At 47.3% G+C, this 14,153-nt stretch overlaps 3 protein-coding genes across 3 annotated transcripts; all 3 read right to left on the bottom strand.

The window, feature by feature from the left end:
- Window positions 1-3,423: 3,423 nt before the first annotated feature.
- Window positions 3,424-4,392, bottom strand: LOC133913719 (cell number regulator 10-like). The gene is made up of 2 exons (XM_062356944.1): window positions 4,222-4,392; window positions 3,424-4,105 (listed from the first exon to the last, which is right to left on the bottom strand). Exons 1-2 carry the CDS (start codon window positions 4,331-4,333, stop codon window positions 3,738-3,740), a joined length of 480 nt encoding a protein of 159 aa, XP_062212928.1. The 5' UTR covers window positions 4,334-4,392; the 3' UTR covers window positions 3,424-3,737.
- Window positions 4,393-6,591: 2,199 nt separating this feature from the next.
- On the bottom strand, window positions 6,592-7,238 carry LOC133910829 (uncharacterized). Its single transcript, XM_062353076.1, has one exon. It carries the CDS (start codon window positions 7,174-7,176, stop codon window positions 6,592-6,594), a length of 585 nt encoding a protein of 194 aa, XP_062209060.1. The 5' UTR covers window positions 7,177-7,238.
- A 1,043-nt stretch (window positions 7,239-8,281) lies between these two features.
- LOC133911299 (pectinesterase inhibitor 3-like) lies at window positions 8,282-11,636 on the bottom strand. Its single transcript, XM_062353494.1, has 2 exons — window positions 11,363-11,636; window positions 8,282-8,792 (listed from the first exon to the last, which is right to left on the bottom strand). Exons 1-2 carry the CDS (start codon window positions 11,541-11,543, stop codon window positions 8,314-8,316), a joined length of 660 nt encoding a protein of 219 aa, XP_062209478.1. The 5' UTR covers window positions 11,544-11,636; the 3' UTR covers window positions 8,282-8,313.
- Between the last annotated feature and the right edge of the window lie 2,517 nt (window positions 11,637-14,153).

Genomic DNA, 14,153 nt, shown 5'->3' with positions numbered 1-14,153 from the left:
AGGACGCGTACGCGACCAAAAACGGCAAATACGGCGTTGAACCGTTGCATGTACCTGGCGGTTGGGGCCAATCGAGAATATAATTTCGCTTCTATCTTGATCTATCGATCACATGTAATTGTACGTTCAGCTACATTAATGTTCTTTCATTGTTCCCAAGTCAATGTCTCCAACCTCTCTCCCTCTCAAAAAAAAAAAAAGGTCAATGCCTCTAAGGGGTCCTCAATGGCCCAGATCAGCTAGCTATAATGCACACCACTAGCTCTTGAAGAAGCGCTAGTCGACAACGCACGTTCCCACGCTTGCGGGGCCCACGACTCAATCTCGTCCCTCTCCTCTTCCATCTCTGCCTTCTCTTCCTCGAATCCGGATCTTCTGACATCGACGTCATGGTGACTTCATTGCTGACGTGTGGACTCGACCCCACGTGTCAGCGATGGCGCAACGTCAGGGGATCCTCATCCCTCTTCCTCATGGGTCATCTACGAGGGCACGCACCAGGGAGCGGAAAAGGGAGCTAGCCATCGAATGTTGCAGTGCACCTGTCCTATGTACGTCATGTCAGAAGCGGCAGCATGCAGTGGTGGTCACCAGTGTGGAGGAGCACGTCGAACGTGTCGCGCCTGACCTCTCTCCCGTCTACTGCCAGCAGCTCTTCACCTCTCGCGCGGCACCGACACCGCCGCCAGCCAGATCCGAGGGGCCACGGCCTGCGGAGAGGAGTGTGTTGGCCAGCGTCTCTGCTTGGATCCCACTTGTAGAGAGGGAGAGGGCTGGCTAGCGGCAGTGATGAGGGAGGGTCGCAAGGGAAGGAAATTCTATAGGACCAGGTCTCACAGAAAAACTCATTTTTTTATACCATGTGTCCCTCTTTTTCTCTCGGTTGCACGTGCCAGCTATTGGATCAGAGAAGTACGGTATGGATCAGAGTCTCGTAGAGATCTTTTTGTGAAGAATCTTATAAAATTTTCTTCCGATGACCGGAAACAGAAAGAGGGGGTTGGGATGTGTTGGGTTAGATCGATAAACTAGTGATGGCATATGGTCCCAAAAAAACTTTAGAACATGTGGTAAAGTCTGCTTGATGGAGTGGTGATATACTAGAGTAACTAGTATAGGTGACTAGGGCAAAATAATAGCTATAGCTACCTGCTATCTCCGCTGCTGGAGATGCCCTAAAATCTTTTAACAGGAATGATCTGTCTTTCCACGTTATGCATCATTTAGTAGGAAAAGGCACATGTTGCTCATCAAGCACATGATGCACACATGCAAGTATGCAACGCTAGCTGCCCGATTGTATAAAATCATAGGCTCGTAGCTAGCTAATTGCCACTAGTTGAATTCTACTACTGTACAAAGTTGGTACTTATGGAATTCTTTTGGGGGATTTAATCCCGTCAAATCTAATTAAATTACTGACCCAAGGGTGGTTATGATAATCCAACAAGCACATTCTTTGAAAAAAAAAACACCAACGATATCTTACATTATTTAACCGATCCTTTTGTCTACTATATAAAACGCATGTTGATTCTCGCATTGCATCTTCCCTATACTCTTCTCAACTAATAAAAATCACTAAAATTCAAATAATTCATCCACTTTTTGTATTCACTCTCATCATTCAGCATCTCCGTCTTGTTACCAATTACGGATATAGACTTATTTTACTAATAAAAATAAATTAATCAATTATAAAAAATTAGCGAATAATCTCCTACTTCTTTTTCAGATCCCACCTGAAATAAAATTATGACATCTGACTCATTTGTTTGACAATACTCACATATGTATCCATATTTAAATACTTTCAGTTTATGATTGTTATTATTACGTCTAATATTTATAATTTTATTATAACATACAAATACTTATCTATCAAAATCTATATTTGTCAGTAATTTCCACAACTGCCCTGCGATTATGCGATATAACGAAAACTTGAGTAGATACTTAATTGTTAGGGAGAGTACACAATAAAAAAACAACATGTAAATGGCATCCAAGGCAACATGTGCAGATCTCAGAAAAAAAAATTGACAACATGTGCTACCGGCATATACAGTGTAATCAACAAGGCGTGCAAATGCAGCAGCTTCTGCTTCGATCTTGGATAAGATGAGGGTCCACTCGTCACAACGCGGCTGCAAAACAGGGCCCAGCCATAGATGGGCCCTGTGCTACAGTTGGGCTGGTCAATGGACAATTGGGTTGGACATGGTCCAAGGAGGCTGCCTACACATTACAAATTACAAAGTGAGAACGAAATCCTATATATCGTCCACCTGTTTTAGCTTCGGCACAGGTCACTTTGAGATTAGTGTGGAGAACGAGCGGACAGCGAGGATGAGCTGCAAAGGAGAGGCTGGATTGCAGGAAAAAAAGGATATGTGCCGGTGCTATAGATATCTCCTCCTGTAATACTATCTAGATGGTTGTCATCTGTTATTATCGTGGATCTCAAAGCAATAGATCCGGTACAAATAGAAAAATATCTTACATACTCGTTATTTGACATAGATGATTAGCGTTGAGTAGATCTGGTCTACCGCTATGAGATTTACATTGAAGATATATATATAGTGGTTATCTAGACGATGTTATAGGAGGAGGCATATGTAGCACCGCTGTATAGACGGATTGCACGGTGGTGCTTACCACGTGTTGGCATCCTATTCGCATGAGATGAGTGGGTGGAAACTAGGTTTGGATTTCAAACTTGATTTTCTCCCAAACCGTGTGCTGTTTTTTAGTCTGTTTGAACCATGGTGTCATTTAGGATTTTTTTATTTTTTGAAATTTTGAAAAATTCAACATTCTGAATGTATTAGTTCAACATCTTAAATGTATTAGTAGTACAACATTTTCACATAAATATTAAAGTAGTGTTCTAAAATTGTTAAATTAGGTTTCACAAAAATGTTCGATCAAACTTTTCAAAATGTTGGATGCATATAAAAAAATGCAATATCATAGAAAAATCTACAAAAATTAAATTATTTATACCTATTAAAAACAAATCATTCCTATGCCTCATGCGCCGTACCCACTCGATGGTGGGTTGTACTAGGGCGACCTGCGTGGAAGCTCCTATAGGAGGTCTAAGTGAGAAGCAACAACACCGTGAAGAAGGTGTCGAATGACCAGAATCATGAATCAAACGGCGGCGAGTCAACGACTTCCTCTCCCCTGCGTTCCCTTGGATGTTACAACGTGCACTACATCTAATCCTATTACTACAAGACCCACGGTTCGTGAAGAGTTCAGTTCGGAGTTGCTGGTATCTTCTGGGTTGCAGTAGTAGCAGTCCAAGCCGTAAGTAAAAGGTTGTCCCTAAGTAATATTTGTAGGGAGCTGCTGCAACTGCAAATTGGTGCATGAGACGACGACGAAGAACACTCGACCAACACAACAACACCATAGCACAAAAGCATCCCAGAATTGGAGTAATCGGCGGCCCAAGAAATACACTAAACAAAAATGGAACGTACACCCCGGCTGATCTTTTACATAAAGATTATTGTGTTTTTCATAAAAAAACAAATGCACACCCATTTTGTCGTCCAATACTGAGATCGACTATCTCAGAAGCGACTTCACCATACATAAATAAATACAGTACTACATGTATAATCAATTTACCATGCACAAATATAATGCATACTTCACTGTTCATCACGCGATGACCCGACAGAGGTTACTACTCCAGTAGCTGAGTTCGCTGGTGGAATCGGCTAGCGGCCCATCTGCTGCGGCGCGGGCGGGTAGACGTTGCCGGCGCCGGCGCCGGCGCGCCTCTCCATGTTGAGGTGCCAGCCGAGGTCGGGGTCGAAGCCGCGCGCCTTGAGCTCCCTGTACTGCTGGCACAGCGCGCAGGGCTCGCAGCAGAAGTGGACGCAGCAGTCGCAGCAGGGGGACTCGGGGAGGTTGAACTCCGCGCGCATCTTGGCGCGGTACGTGCACGAGTAGATCCAGTGGCACCCCGTGAAGTACAGGAGCATCGAGTACAGCGCCCCGCTCGTCCCGCACGACGAAGCGCCGCGGTCCACGATCTCCGCGACGCGCCCGAACGTGATGCACGGGCAGCACCACGTCATGCAGCCTGCGAAAGCCAACACGCGTGCGCATGGCGATCATCGTCACTAATTAGATGAGAGCTCTGGATTGATGGCGAGCGAAGAAGCGATTGACGGCGAGGGAGGGTGCATGGGTGCTTACAGAGGCCGCAGTCGTCGAAGCAGTCGAAGAGGCCGGTGGACCACTGGTTGGCCGTGCCGGGGCCGCCGACGGGGACGCCGGTGGCCGGCTCGTTGGGCTTAGCGGGATACATCTCAACCGATGCGTCGAGCTAGCTTTCACAGCACAATGCAGTCGTGTCATTTGTGATATCGCTGCGGTTTGCCGGGGATGAGCAGGCTCTTATATAGGAGCCGGCAAGTGGTGGATCGGTCTCATCGAATGCGCGTCGCGCTCACCGGCACGTTTGATTGTTAAAAGATAAGATCGATCGGTAGCTTGCCCGGCCGCCGTTCCAATATTCAACGGGCGTTCGTTGACCGGAATTGGCCGCACCACATCGTGAAGGCGACCGGAAGCTCATGTATATATCGGCACACCGTTGCAATGCGAATGTGTTTGATTTGATCTGATCCAGTTCGTTGGCGTGCAACGTGGTTAATTTTTTAGCCCAAGTCTTGGTCAACGATGGACAGGGCTATTCCTATTCGGCGTTGGCGCGTGTGCTCGGCGATCGGGGCCGGGAATGACGCCTATATCTTACTCGATTAGTCGCTGGTGCATTTGTACTATGTATGATTGTTCTCTCCGCTACTTGTTTCATTTCTCGAGTTCAATGTTTATACTAAAAAGATCTTTTCTTTTTGTTTCTTCGAGGTCCACGGAAATTATCTATACATAGTACACCTCAGTGAGACAATAAAAAGAGACGCACAAGTTGCTCATAAAGCAGGATATATATTTCTTCTTCAGTGGGACTACTCTCAGTTAGAACTGAGAACGTGCCATCTGATTGTATAGGAATCGTAGACTTGGACGAGTTGTCAGTTTGGGTTGTATACCGCACGTTAGGAGGTTTGATCATGGATGTTTGTTTTGCGATTTAATCTCGTCATCACATGTTTGTTTTGACTAATTGTCACAGTTTGTTTATGAGAATCAAACACATGATCCTTTTAAAACCGGAACAAATGAAAGCAGCTGACATCAAAATCGATACTAATCGTTGGTACTTTCCACAACTGCCCTACGATTTTTCGAAGTGACGAAAATTTCAGTACATATCTTAGTAATTGCTAGAGGGTGGACACACAACTACATAAGAAAAAAAAACACGTCGATGACAAGGTGTGTTAGGCGTGCAAGTGCAGCAGCTTCTGTGTTCTTTCCTTCGCCCAATCCAAGCCCGTCGAGTCGACCTACTTCGAAGTTGGATAAGCGGAGGACCCACTCACAACACGACGCGGTCGCAAGTTGCGACGCCGCCCCGGCGCCACCCCATGCATTGAGATGTCTGATCCTCTCCTTTTTTTCTGAAACGAAGAAAGCTCTCCGATCCTTTTTTTTTCTGAGACAAAGAAAAATTATATGAGACCCTCTACAGAAAGATTTTTATGAGATCATGATCCACGTTGTTGGTTCTGGATCTAACGGTTTGATTAAATACACGCGAGAGAAGTAGAGAAAATATGTCACACGGAGATGAGGGTCTTTCTGTGAGACCCAATCTCATATAATTTTCTTCCATCCCGCGAACAAAAAGGCCATGCTATACTTCTTTAACCCCCCCCCCCTCTCTCACATGTCTCCTGTCACTGTATCAGCCTCCCATCCTCTACGTGCTTACTCCTCACCTCTTATCCTTCTCCACCACCTATATGTGGTATCGTTCTCGCCACTAAATCTATCGCTATGCTAACCTGTATCCATGGTGCCATCTTTGCTCACACCACCCCAGCGCCCATCCGATTGTCCTTCGTCGCCCGTGGTAGGCGACACCCTCCTCCTTCGTCAAGCTAATCTATCACCCGCTGACCTCCCTCTAAGTTCGGCAACAGATAAATTCTTGCCAGGAAGCCACTGCCGGCACTAACCCTAGGCCACAACAAACATTACGAGTTCACATATGTTCACACGGTCGTTTGAAAATTAGAAAGTTTGGGACAAAAAAGGAGACCCAGCCCAACCATAGCCAGGTTCCTGCCCAAGAAAATAAGGTCACACATGAAGTTTATTCATCATCTCAAAAAAAAAAAATCACGAAGTTTGTTGATCATGACAGTATGACACTTCGCTCCGGAATTAACACGAAATGTTATTTCTAATATTTTCCTACACGATAGTAATAAACAAGAAAATAACATCAAGCAGTAGGACATGTCAAGAACGACGCGGAAAATGAATTAATAAATCATTCCAAGCAGTGAATATTTAATTAATCGAGACAGATCGATAAATGTGTAAAGACTAAAGAACTAACTTACTAAAAGACTTGGATGATCAAAGAAGAAGAAAATACCAAGGTTGCAACATATCTATATGTCGCGAATAATGTATGATTTGATAATAATCTCATGGCGACGACGGCATCGGCGACGGTGCCGGCGCGGCTCCCTCGGTGGCCTGCTTGATGAGCGCGTGGGTGACCGCCATGATGGTCTCGAAGTCCTTGTTCTTGGAGAGCAGCGAGGCCTTGACGGGCGTCTCGGGCGCGTACCGGCAGCTCTCGTCGCAGGACCACGAGTCCCGCTCGGCGGTGTCGAGGAAGAGCTTCACGTCATTGAACTTAGCGCTGTCGATCTCGCCCTCGGTATCGTCGAGGTGGGAGACGGCCTCCTCGATGTCCTCGGCGCACTCGTCCAGGCACTGCCACATGTCCGTGTCCTTGACCACGTCCAGCTCGGCGCGCGCGAAGGTGCCCGCCGCGGCGCCGACGTTGGAGGCCGCGCGGATGGCGACCTCGGCCAGCGCGCGAGGGCTGGTGGCGTCCTTGCTGTCGGGGCAGGCCTGGAGGACGGTCATGCAGACGTCCGGGTGCGGCGTCGTGGCGCACGCTTCCTTGAGGTCGACGCCGGCGGCGGCGACGAGGGAGGCCGAGAGGACGATGGCGACGGCGAGGAGGGAGCCGCGCTTGCAACTGGGCGATCTCGCCGCCATGGACGATACGTAATTGGTCGATAAATCCTTGGAGCGAGATCAGTGCGTTTACGTTGTTGCGATCGAGATGTTTCCTTGTTGGAGCGATCGAGCGGAGCGGCGGGCGAGAAATGCACGGCTGGCATGCGAGGATATATGCCGGAGGGACGGAGGTGCATGCTGGTACGATGGAGTCACCGAGGAGACCGCGAGCATGCCTCGTACGTACGTGTGGTCGTGAGCGTTTTGCGAGCCAACTGCTTTGCATGGGGAGCGACAGTGTCAACTCGATCGCAACCAGTTTCTGGCAGGCTGGTGTCTGCGTCAGCTCCTCGGTTGCGATGACCCATCTCACACGGTGGCATGTCCGTTCAAGTGCGTGCCTGGCTCGCGAACGATTTCTGCTTTAGAGGACGCGCGGCGTGGCGTTTGATGTGAAAAGCCCGTGATTTCTGTGTTCACCACATGACGGGAGTTTTTCATTTCCGCTGGGCCGGCAAGAGTCAAACTATCGATCCCTTTCGTGGCCGGTGGCCCTGCAGAAGAGCGCTCGATGTTCACGGACGAAGACCTGAGCATCTAGCGCTGGAGAAGAAATTCGTGGCTGGAGCAATGAAGAAGCTACTTCGAAGCATTGCAGACGGATTTCAAAACGGTGCAAATATTTAGTAGCCCCAAATTGAAGGCCTTATCTTGCACATATTGGCGCTCTACAGCCAGAGCAACTGCCACTGATTTTTCACGGGGAACAACAGACAACTGAGGAACTAATAGTACTGTTTCAAACGACAGGGAGAGCAGCAGCTAACAACAGCGGTTTCAGGGCTACGTAGCACAACACAGATACAAGAGGGGAAACTTAACTCCGCATGGGATAGAGACATACGGCCTATCTCAGTTATTCTTATTTATTTATTTAATTTTTTTTCACATACTTCTCTAATACGAATTTTAATATAAATAAATAGCTCTAATAAATTATATATCTATATAGTTTAATAGAATTTTCCCTTCCTATACAATAGTGCCAGTAGAATACAACCATTGATAGTACAACCGGATCATCTATATAATATGTTGTACATTACAACGGGAGATACAACAGCGGTATATATGCGTGTGCGTGGCGTGGCTCGGTGGCTGCATGGCCGCGTCTTCTCACGCGGCGCGGTTACGTAGGGAGGCATCGGTGAGGGACAGCGCGATGGAACACAGCTTGCCGAGCTCGCCGATCTTGTCGACGATATGCAGCTCAGAACCGCCCTCAACTCTCTGGCAGTCGTCCATGCACGTGTCGCCGTCCGTCTTCGCCGCCGACACCCACGCCTTCACGCCGGAAACGTCCCGCGCCTCCTCCAGCGCCACCTTGGACCGCCGCAGATCCGCCACCGCCGCCTGGAACTTCCCCACGCACTCCTCCAGGCACTCCGTCGGCATGCCGCCGGGCATCTTGGCCAGGTTCTTCACGAACGACACCGTCTCCGCGCCGCTCTCCGCTGCAAGCGAAAGCGAGAGCTCCGCCAGCGCCGGCAGGCCGCCCTGTCCAGCCGACGTCTTCATCTCCGGCTTCGCCGACGACAGCGCCTTCACGCAGAACTCCGGGTGCTTCGTCTGCTGGCACGCCTCCTCCACGGTGACTGTGGCGGTGATGAGCCGCAGGGCGATCGAGACGGCGAGGAGGACGATGGGGCCACGAAGAGAGGAAGCCATGTCGATCTGCGCGAGCGAAGGCATACAGGAAAAGCGAATTTTTTGTTTCATGGAAGGCATTCGAGGTGTTGTCTTCTCTAGTTCTCTTGTAGCATGAGAGGCCGCGAGGATTCGCCGCTGCATGCATGTGGATGGCGAGCGTACGGAAAGCGTCCACGTCAAGGTCAACGAATATGTTTAAACTTTGACCGGCTAAATTTACTATCTTTGTGAACTAGTAATTTGGTAACGGCTACATAAGGTGCCAACAAACTTGTGATACGTATAGCCGTGTGTGTGAATACCAGCTTGTAATATAATAGTTTCTATCTTATCTTATATTTATTAATTGAAGATTTCTTTTGGTGTCTCCATGTTAATCATAAGAAAAAATCCTAAAAATTCTCATAAAAAAACAAAACATCCAACTGTCGAATTAATTGATTGACTAACTGTAACCATAGATCAACAACCAGACGAAATAACATAAAAGATTAAAAACAAATAATAGAGTTCAGCCCCAAGACTATTTTTTGTCTTACCTTTCCTTTCTTTTTTCGTTGTAGATACCATTTGTCCAACAAGGTTACGTTAGCAAACTCTAACTTAGTTACGTTAGCAATCAACACACTTTTCCAAATCAATTATAATCAAACATTAAAAAATTAAAACAACAGAACGCAAACATATTACGGATTATCACACAAAAATAATATCAAAGAATTTATAATGTATTTTAAAAAATAATATGAGATATGGTGACGACATTAAAAATAATAATAATTTCAAAAAATCAAGAAACAAATAAAAATCAATTTGCATAACACATAAAATGAAAATTATAAATTAGATCTATTCACAAATAATAAACATGATTCTAATATTATGAACAAAAATTACATTTATATTTTATATTCTAATATTTAAATATAAATAGTTGATGTATCTTAGCATACAACCATTATTAACATAAATATCTACAATTCAATCATAAGCTAAATTTCTAACCTGTGCAGCCGCACGAGTTGATGCGCTAGTTTAAAGAATTTTTGGTCGTTTCCATATGTTGCTTTCGATCTCTAAGTTCTTGTCCGTAGACTCTTGCTGCAACAATTCATGTACTCTCTCTCTCTTCATATCTTGCAAAATATTTTGAATTTGACCATGGCACAGATAAAGCAGTCAAGGTTAAATTTTGGGAGTCAAGACTCAAGTATATGTCCAAAATATTGCATATTGGTGACGGAAGTATTACGTTGCATGTGTATATTTGGGTACTGTCATACGGTAAGTCGTTTAAAAAATGAACTTAATTTTTGTTCATGCTGTATTTTAGGCATGTACCATTTCTCTCTCTCTCTCTCTCATGTAGTTTTCTCCTGCAATGCTTGCTGAGAACTTTTTAAATTTTTGTATTTTTAAACTAATTTTTTTTGTAAATATATATATATGTCTATTTTGAATAATTGCAAATCTAGAGTCCTATTGCCCATTGTAAGGACGACAGAGATCTATCAAAATTCAAAACACCATCGAAATAGTCATAAAAAATTCTAAAAATATTCTATGATGCAGAGAATACTATCATCTAGCTCTCCAAATAAATTCAACTTAAACAATCTTGAAATTTATCTTTTTGTTTCTTATTGTACAAGTCATATTTTTGTTTGAAAATTTATGTAGAGCTAGATGATAGTATCTTCTACACCACATAATTGTTTCAAAATTTTTCATGGTAATTTAATAATGTTTTAAATTTTGAGAGTATTGGAAAGCAATATTTTTATGTTTTAAACCTATCGCCCATTGGAAAGGCGACCAATATGCTACATAAGTTTAGATTTGTAATTTTTTAAAATAGACACATATATTTACAATTTTTATATAAAAATATAAGATAAAAAGCTCCGCTTGCTGATATCTAAAGCAGATCATGGAGCCCGCGAAAGAAAGAAAGAAAAGGCCCAATCATACCCAGGTTCCGGACCCAGAAAAATGAGGTTGAAATGGCCCCAATTATTCAACCCAGTTAAGATTGTTGAATTGGGCCTGTAGTTACCCTTCTACGGTAGTTCTGCCTCCGACCCAAACGTTGCTTTCTCACTCCTCTATTTGTTTGGTTAGTGTGTAATCGTCACACATGAAATTTTAATGATGATGAGCTTTCACTTCTAATCGAGATAAAAAAAGCTTTCACTTTTTTTTTTTTGCTATGCTTTCATTTCTAGTGTTTTTCTATTCAGCTAACAAGATAAACATAAAGCAGTAGAACATGCCAAGAACGACAAGTGGCGTAATAATTCGATTCGTGCAAAGAAGAAGTTACGGCATAAATGTATATCGAGAATAATGTATGGGTTATTGGGTTAATCTCATGGCGACGCCGGCGTCGGCCTTGGCGCCGGCGCCGGCGCGGATCCCCCGGTGGCATCCGTCTCGCTCTCCGGCTCAACCAACTTCGACAGCGCCTTCTCGCAAAACTTGGGATGCTCCGTGAAATGGCACGTCTCCTTGACACTGGCCGTGGCGTCGGCGCCCCGGAGTAAGGTCGAGACAGCGAGGACGACGACGATGCCGCAAAGAGAAGCAGCAGCCATGCCGATCGGTGTGATGGCATACGGGAAAAGGGAGTTCCTAGTTTCATGGAGCATTCGAGGTGTTCTTTTGTAGCATGAAGCCGAGAGGATTCGCAGCTGCATGCATGCATGGGGAAGGACGACGTCCACGTTGCGTGGTCAACGAAATGTTTTCGACGGTGACCCAGTAAATTTACTTTGTTTGTGAATCTATTATATATGTACGGACTCCCCTCCTTTGGCCTCAACACATCCCGACTGATCCCTGTTGAAACTACAGTTTTCTCACAAGTTCGGAGCCATCCTATTCTCTAACGCGCTCGGGGACGTCCAATTTATGCTCGACGTCGCTAACTCCGCCAACTTCTACTGCCAGCGGCTATCCCATCTTCGACCCTCGCTTCCACCACTGCGCCCAAGGCCATTGCCCCGCCATCAGCCGTGGTGCCTCAACCTACGCGCAGTGCCGCTCCCCGGCCTCTTGCCGCGCCCGACACTAAATCCCCTCCACCGTCCGTGCGCCATTCGCCGTGTGGCCACCGAAGCACGTGCTAAGGCTGCCGCACCGCCCACTGGGCCGCCGCACTTGCCTGCCGCACCACCTGCTGGGCCACTGTGTCATCCACTCGAGCCGCCGCACTCGCCTGTCACCCACTTGGACCTTCGTGCTCGGCTGCCGCGTCGCCCGCTCGGGCCTCCACGCTCGGCCCCCGTGCCACCCGCTCGAGCCTCCGCGCTTGACCGCCACCTGCCTCATCTGTCGGTGGCAACTACGATGCCGGGAGGGGGTGCGGGAGGGGAGGCGGGACTGCCCCGTCGGAGGCCACCGCACCACCGTTGGGCCACCACGCTGGGCCACTGTGTCGCCCGCTCGCCACCGCGCTCGACAGCCACACCACCTATTGGGACACTGCCACCGGGGCTCTGCGCCGTGCCGACAAAGGAGCAATGCCCTGTTGCCGCGGTCTGCTCGATCACCCGCCCGACCGTTTGCTTGGCCACCCGCCTACTCGCGAGAAGGGGGGACGAATGGACAAGAGAGATTAGTGTAAGGGACACATAAGAGGGAGGGAGATTAGTGTAAGGGACACAAATAAGAAAACACAATATGCAGCAATTGTGGAAAGCCAAAACAGAACAAAAATGCACACTTTTCTCATGAATTATTCTCCAAAATAAAATCCTCACCGCAGATAACTTGGCGAAAAGAGGCTGGCCCCGAAACAAAACTTGCTCTCTTTGTGTTCAAGAAGATGAAACCCAACACACATATGCAAAGATTGCATTTTCTCAAAGGAGGTCTGATTCATTATCTCCCAAAGACTAAATATAACTGGTTTGCCACCGTTCTGTCAGTTCCACACGCTGAATGGATGGAGGAAGGCAGCTTCAAACAGAATTGACAAGCAGCTACGCAAGGATTTCAACGGGGTGGTCATAACCTTTTGGTGAAATATTTAGAAGAAGAGAAATCGTAGAACCTTCCAAAATAAATCAATGGATGCACAATAAGTGGCTCAAAGGACTTTGGACCAACTAGAAGAGTTTCACTGGGCTATGATTTTCTGTTGAGTAGCAGTTGCAGTTTCGGGGTGTTGCTTAGTAGCTGCTGTTTTATGTCTGTTTTTCTTTCTCAGCGCAGGGCGTTTGTTCTCCCTTCCTGGTTGTTTTTCTAGCCACCAGTAGTTTGTTTTTAGGCCAACAACGGTTGTTCTTGCTGGTTTCTGTTTTCGGGGAGAGCTCTGTTGTTGTCCCCCCCCCCCCCCCCTTTTGGCCCCTGTCTTTTTTCTTTTTTCCAGACTCGCTTTTACTTCTCATCTAATAAAAACAGCGGAACTCCTGCCGCCGTTTCGAAAAAAAAAAAGAGGGAGGGAGAGAAGAGCAAAGAGATATATATTATTTGTGTTAAAAGAAAAGTGAAAAAAATTGTATGAAAAGAAAAAGAGGTATGGCCAATTCAATTCCATCGGTTAAATTATTCGCATTTTCATATATATTTCTATAGATGTACGGCCTCCCCTCCTCTGGCCCCGACACTTCCCGATTGATCCCTGTTGAAACTATAGTTTCCTCACATGTTCGGAGCCGTTCGATTCTCTCACACCTCGGGCCAACCCAATTTCTATTCGACGTCGCTGACTCCGCTAACTTCTAATGTTGATGGTCGACCCTCGCGGCCTCACCTCCTCCACCACACCCAAGGTCACTGCCTCGCCATCAACCACGACACCTCAACCTACGCGCAGTGCCGCTCCCCCGCCTCTTGCTGCGCCTGACACTGAATCTCCTCCATCGTTCGTGCGCCACCCACCGCCGTGGTAACCAAAGTGCGTGCTGAGGTCACTGCACCATCCGCTGGGCCGTCGCGCCACCCGCTCGTCACCGCACTTGCCCGCCGCACCGCCTGCTGGGCCGCTGCGTCGTCCGCTCGGGTCGCCGCACTCACCCGTCGCCCTCTCGGCCCTCCGCGTTCGGCTGCCACCCGCCTCATCCGCCGTCGAAAACAGCGATGCCGAGAGCGGGTGCGGGAGGGGAGGTAGGACCACCCCGTCAGAGGCCACCGCACCACCCGTTGGGCCACCACGCTCAACCGCTGTGCCACCCGCTTGCCCCTGTGCTTGACTGTCGCACCACCTGCTAGGCCACCGCCACCGGGGCTCTGCGCCATGCCGGCGAAGGAGCAGTGCCCCGCTGCTACTGTCTGCTCGGTCGCCAGCCTGACAGCTCACTCGG

The sequence above is a fragment of the Phragmites australis genome, chromosome 3, assembly GCF_958298935.1.
Source record: "Phragmites australis chromosome 3, lpPhrAust1.1, whole genome shotgun sequence".
In the NCBI taxonomy this organism is placed as follows: Eukaryota; Viridiplantae; Streptophyta; class Magnoliopsida; order Poales; family Poaceae; genus Phragmites; species Phragmites australis.
This window is presented reverse-complemented; position numbering and strand designations above follow the sequence as displayed.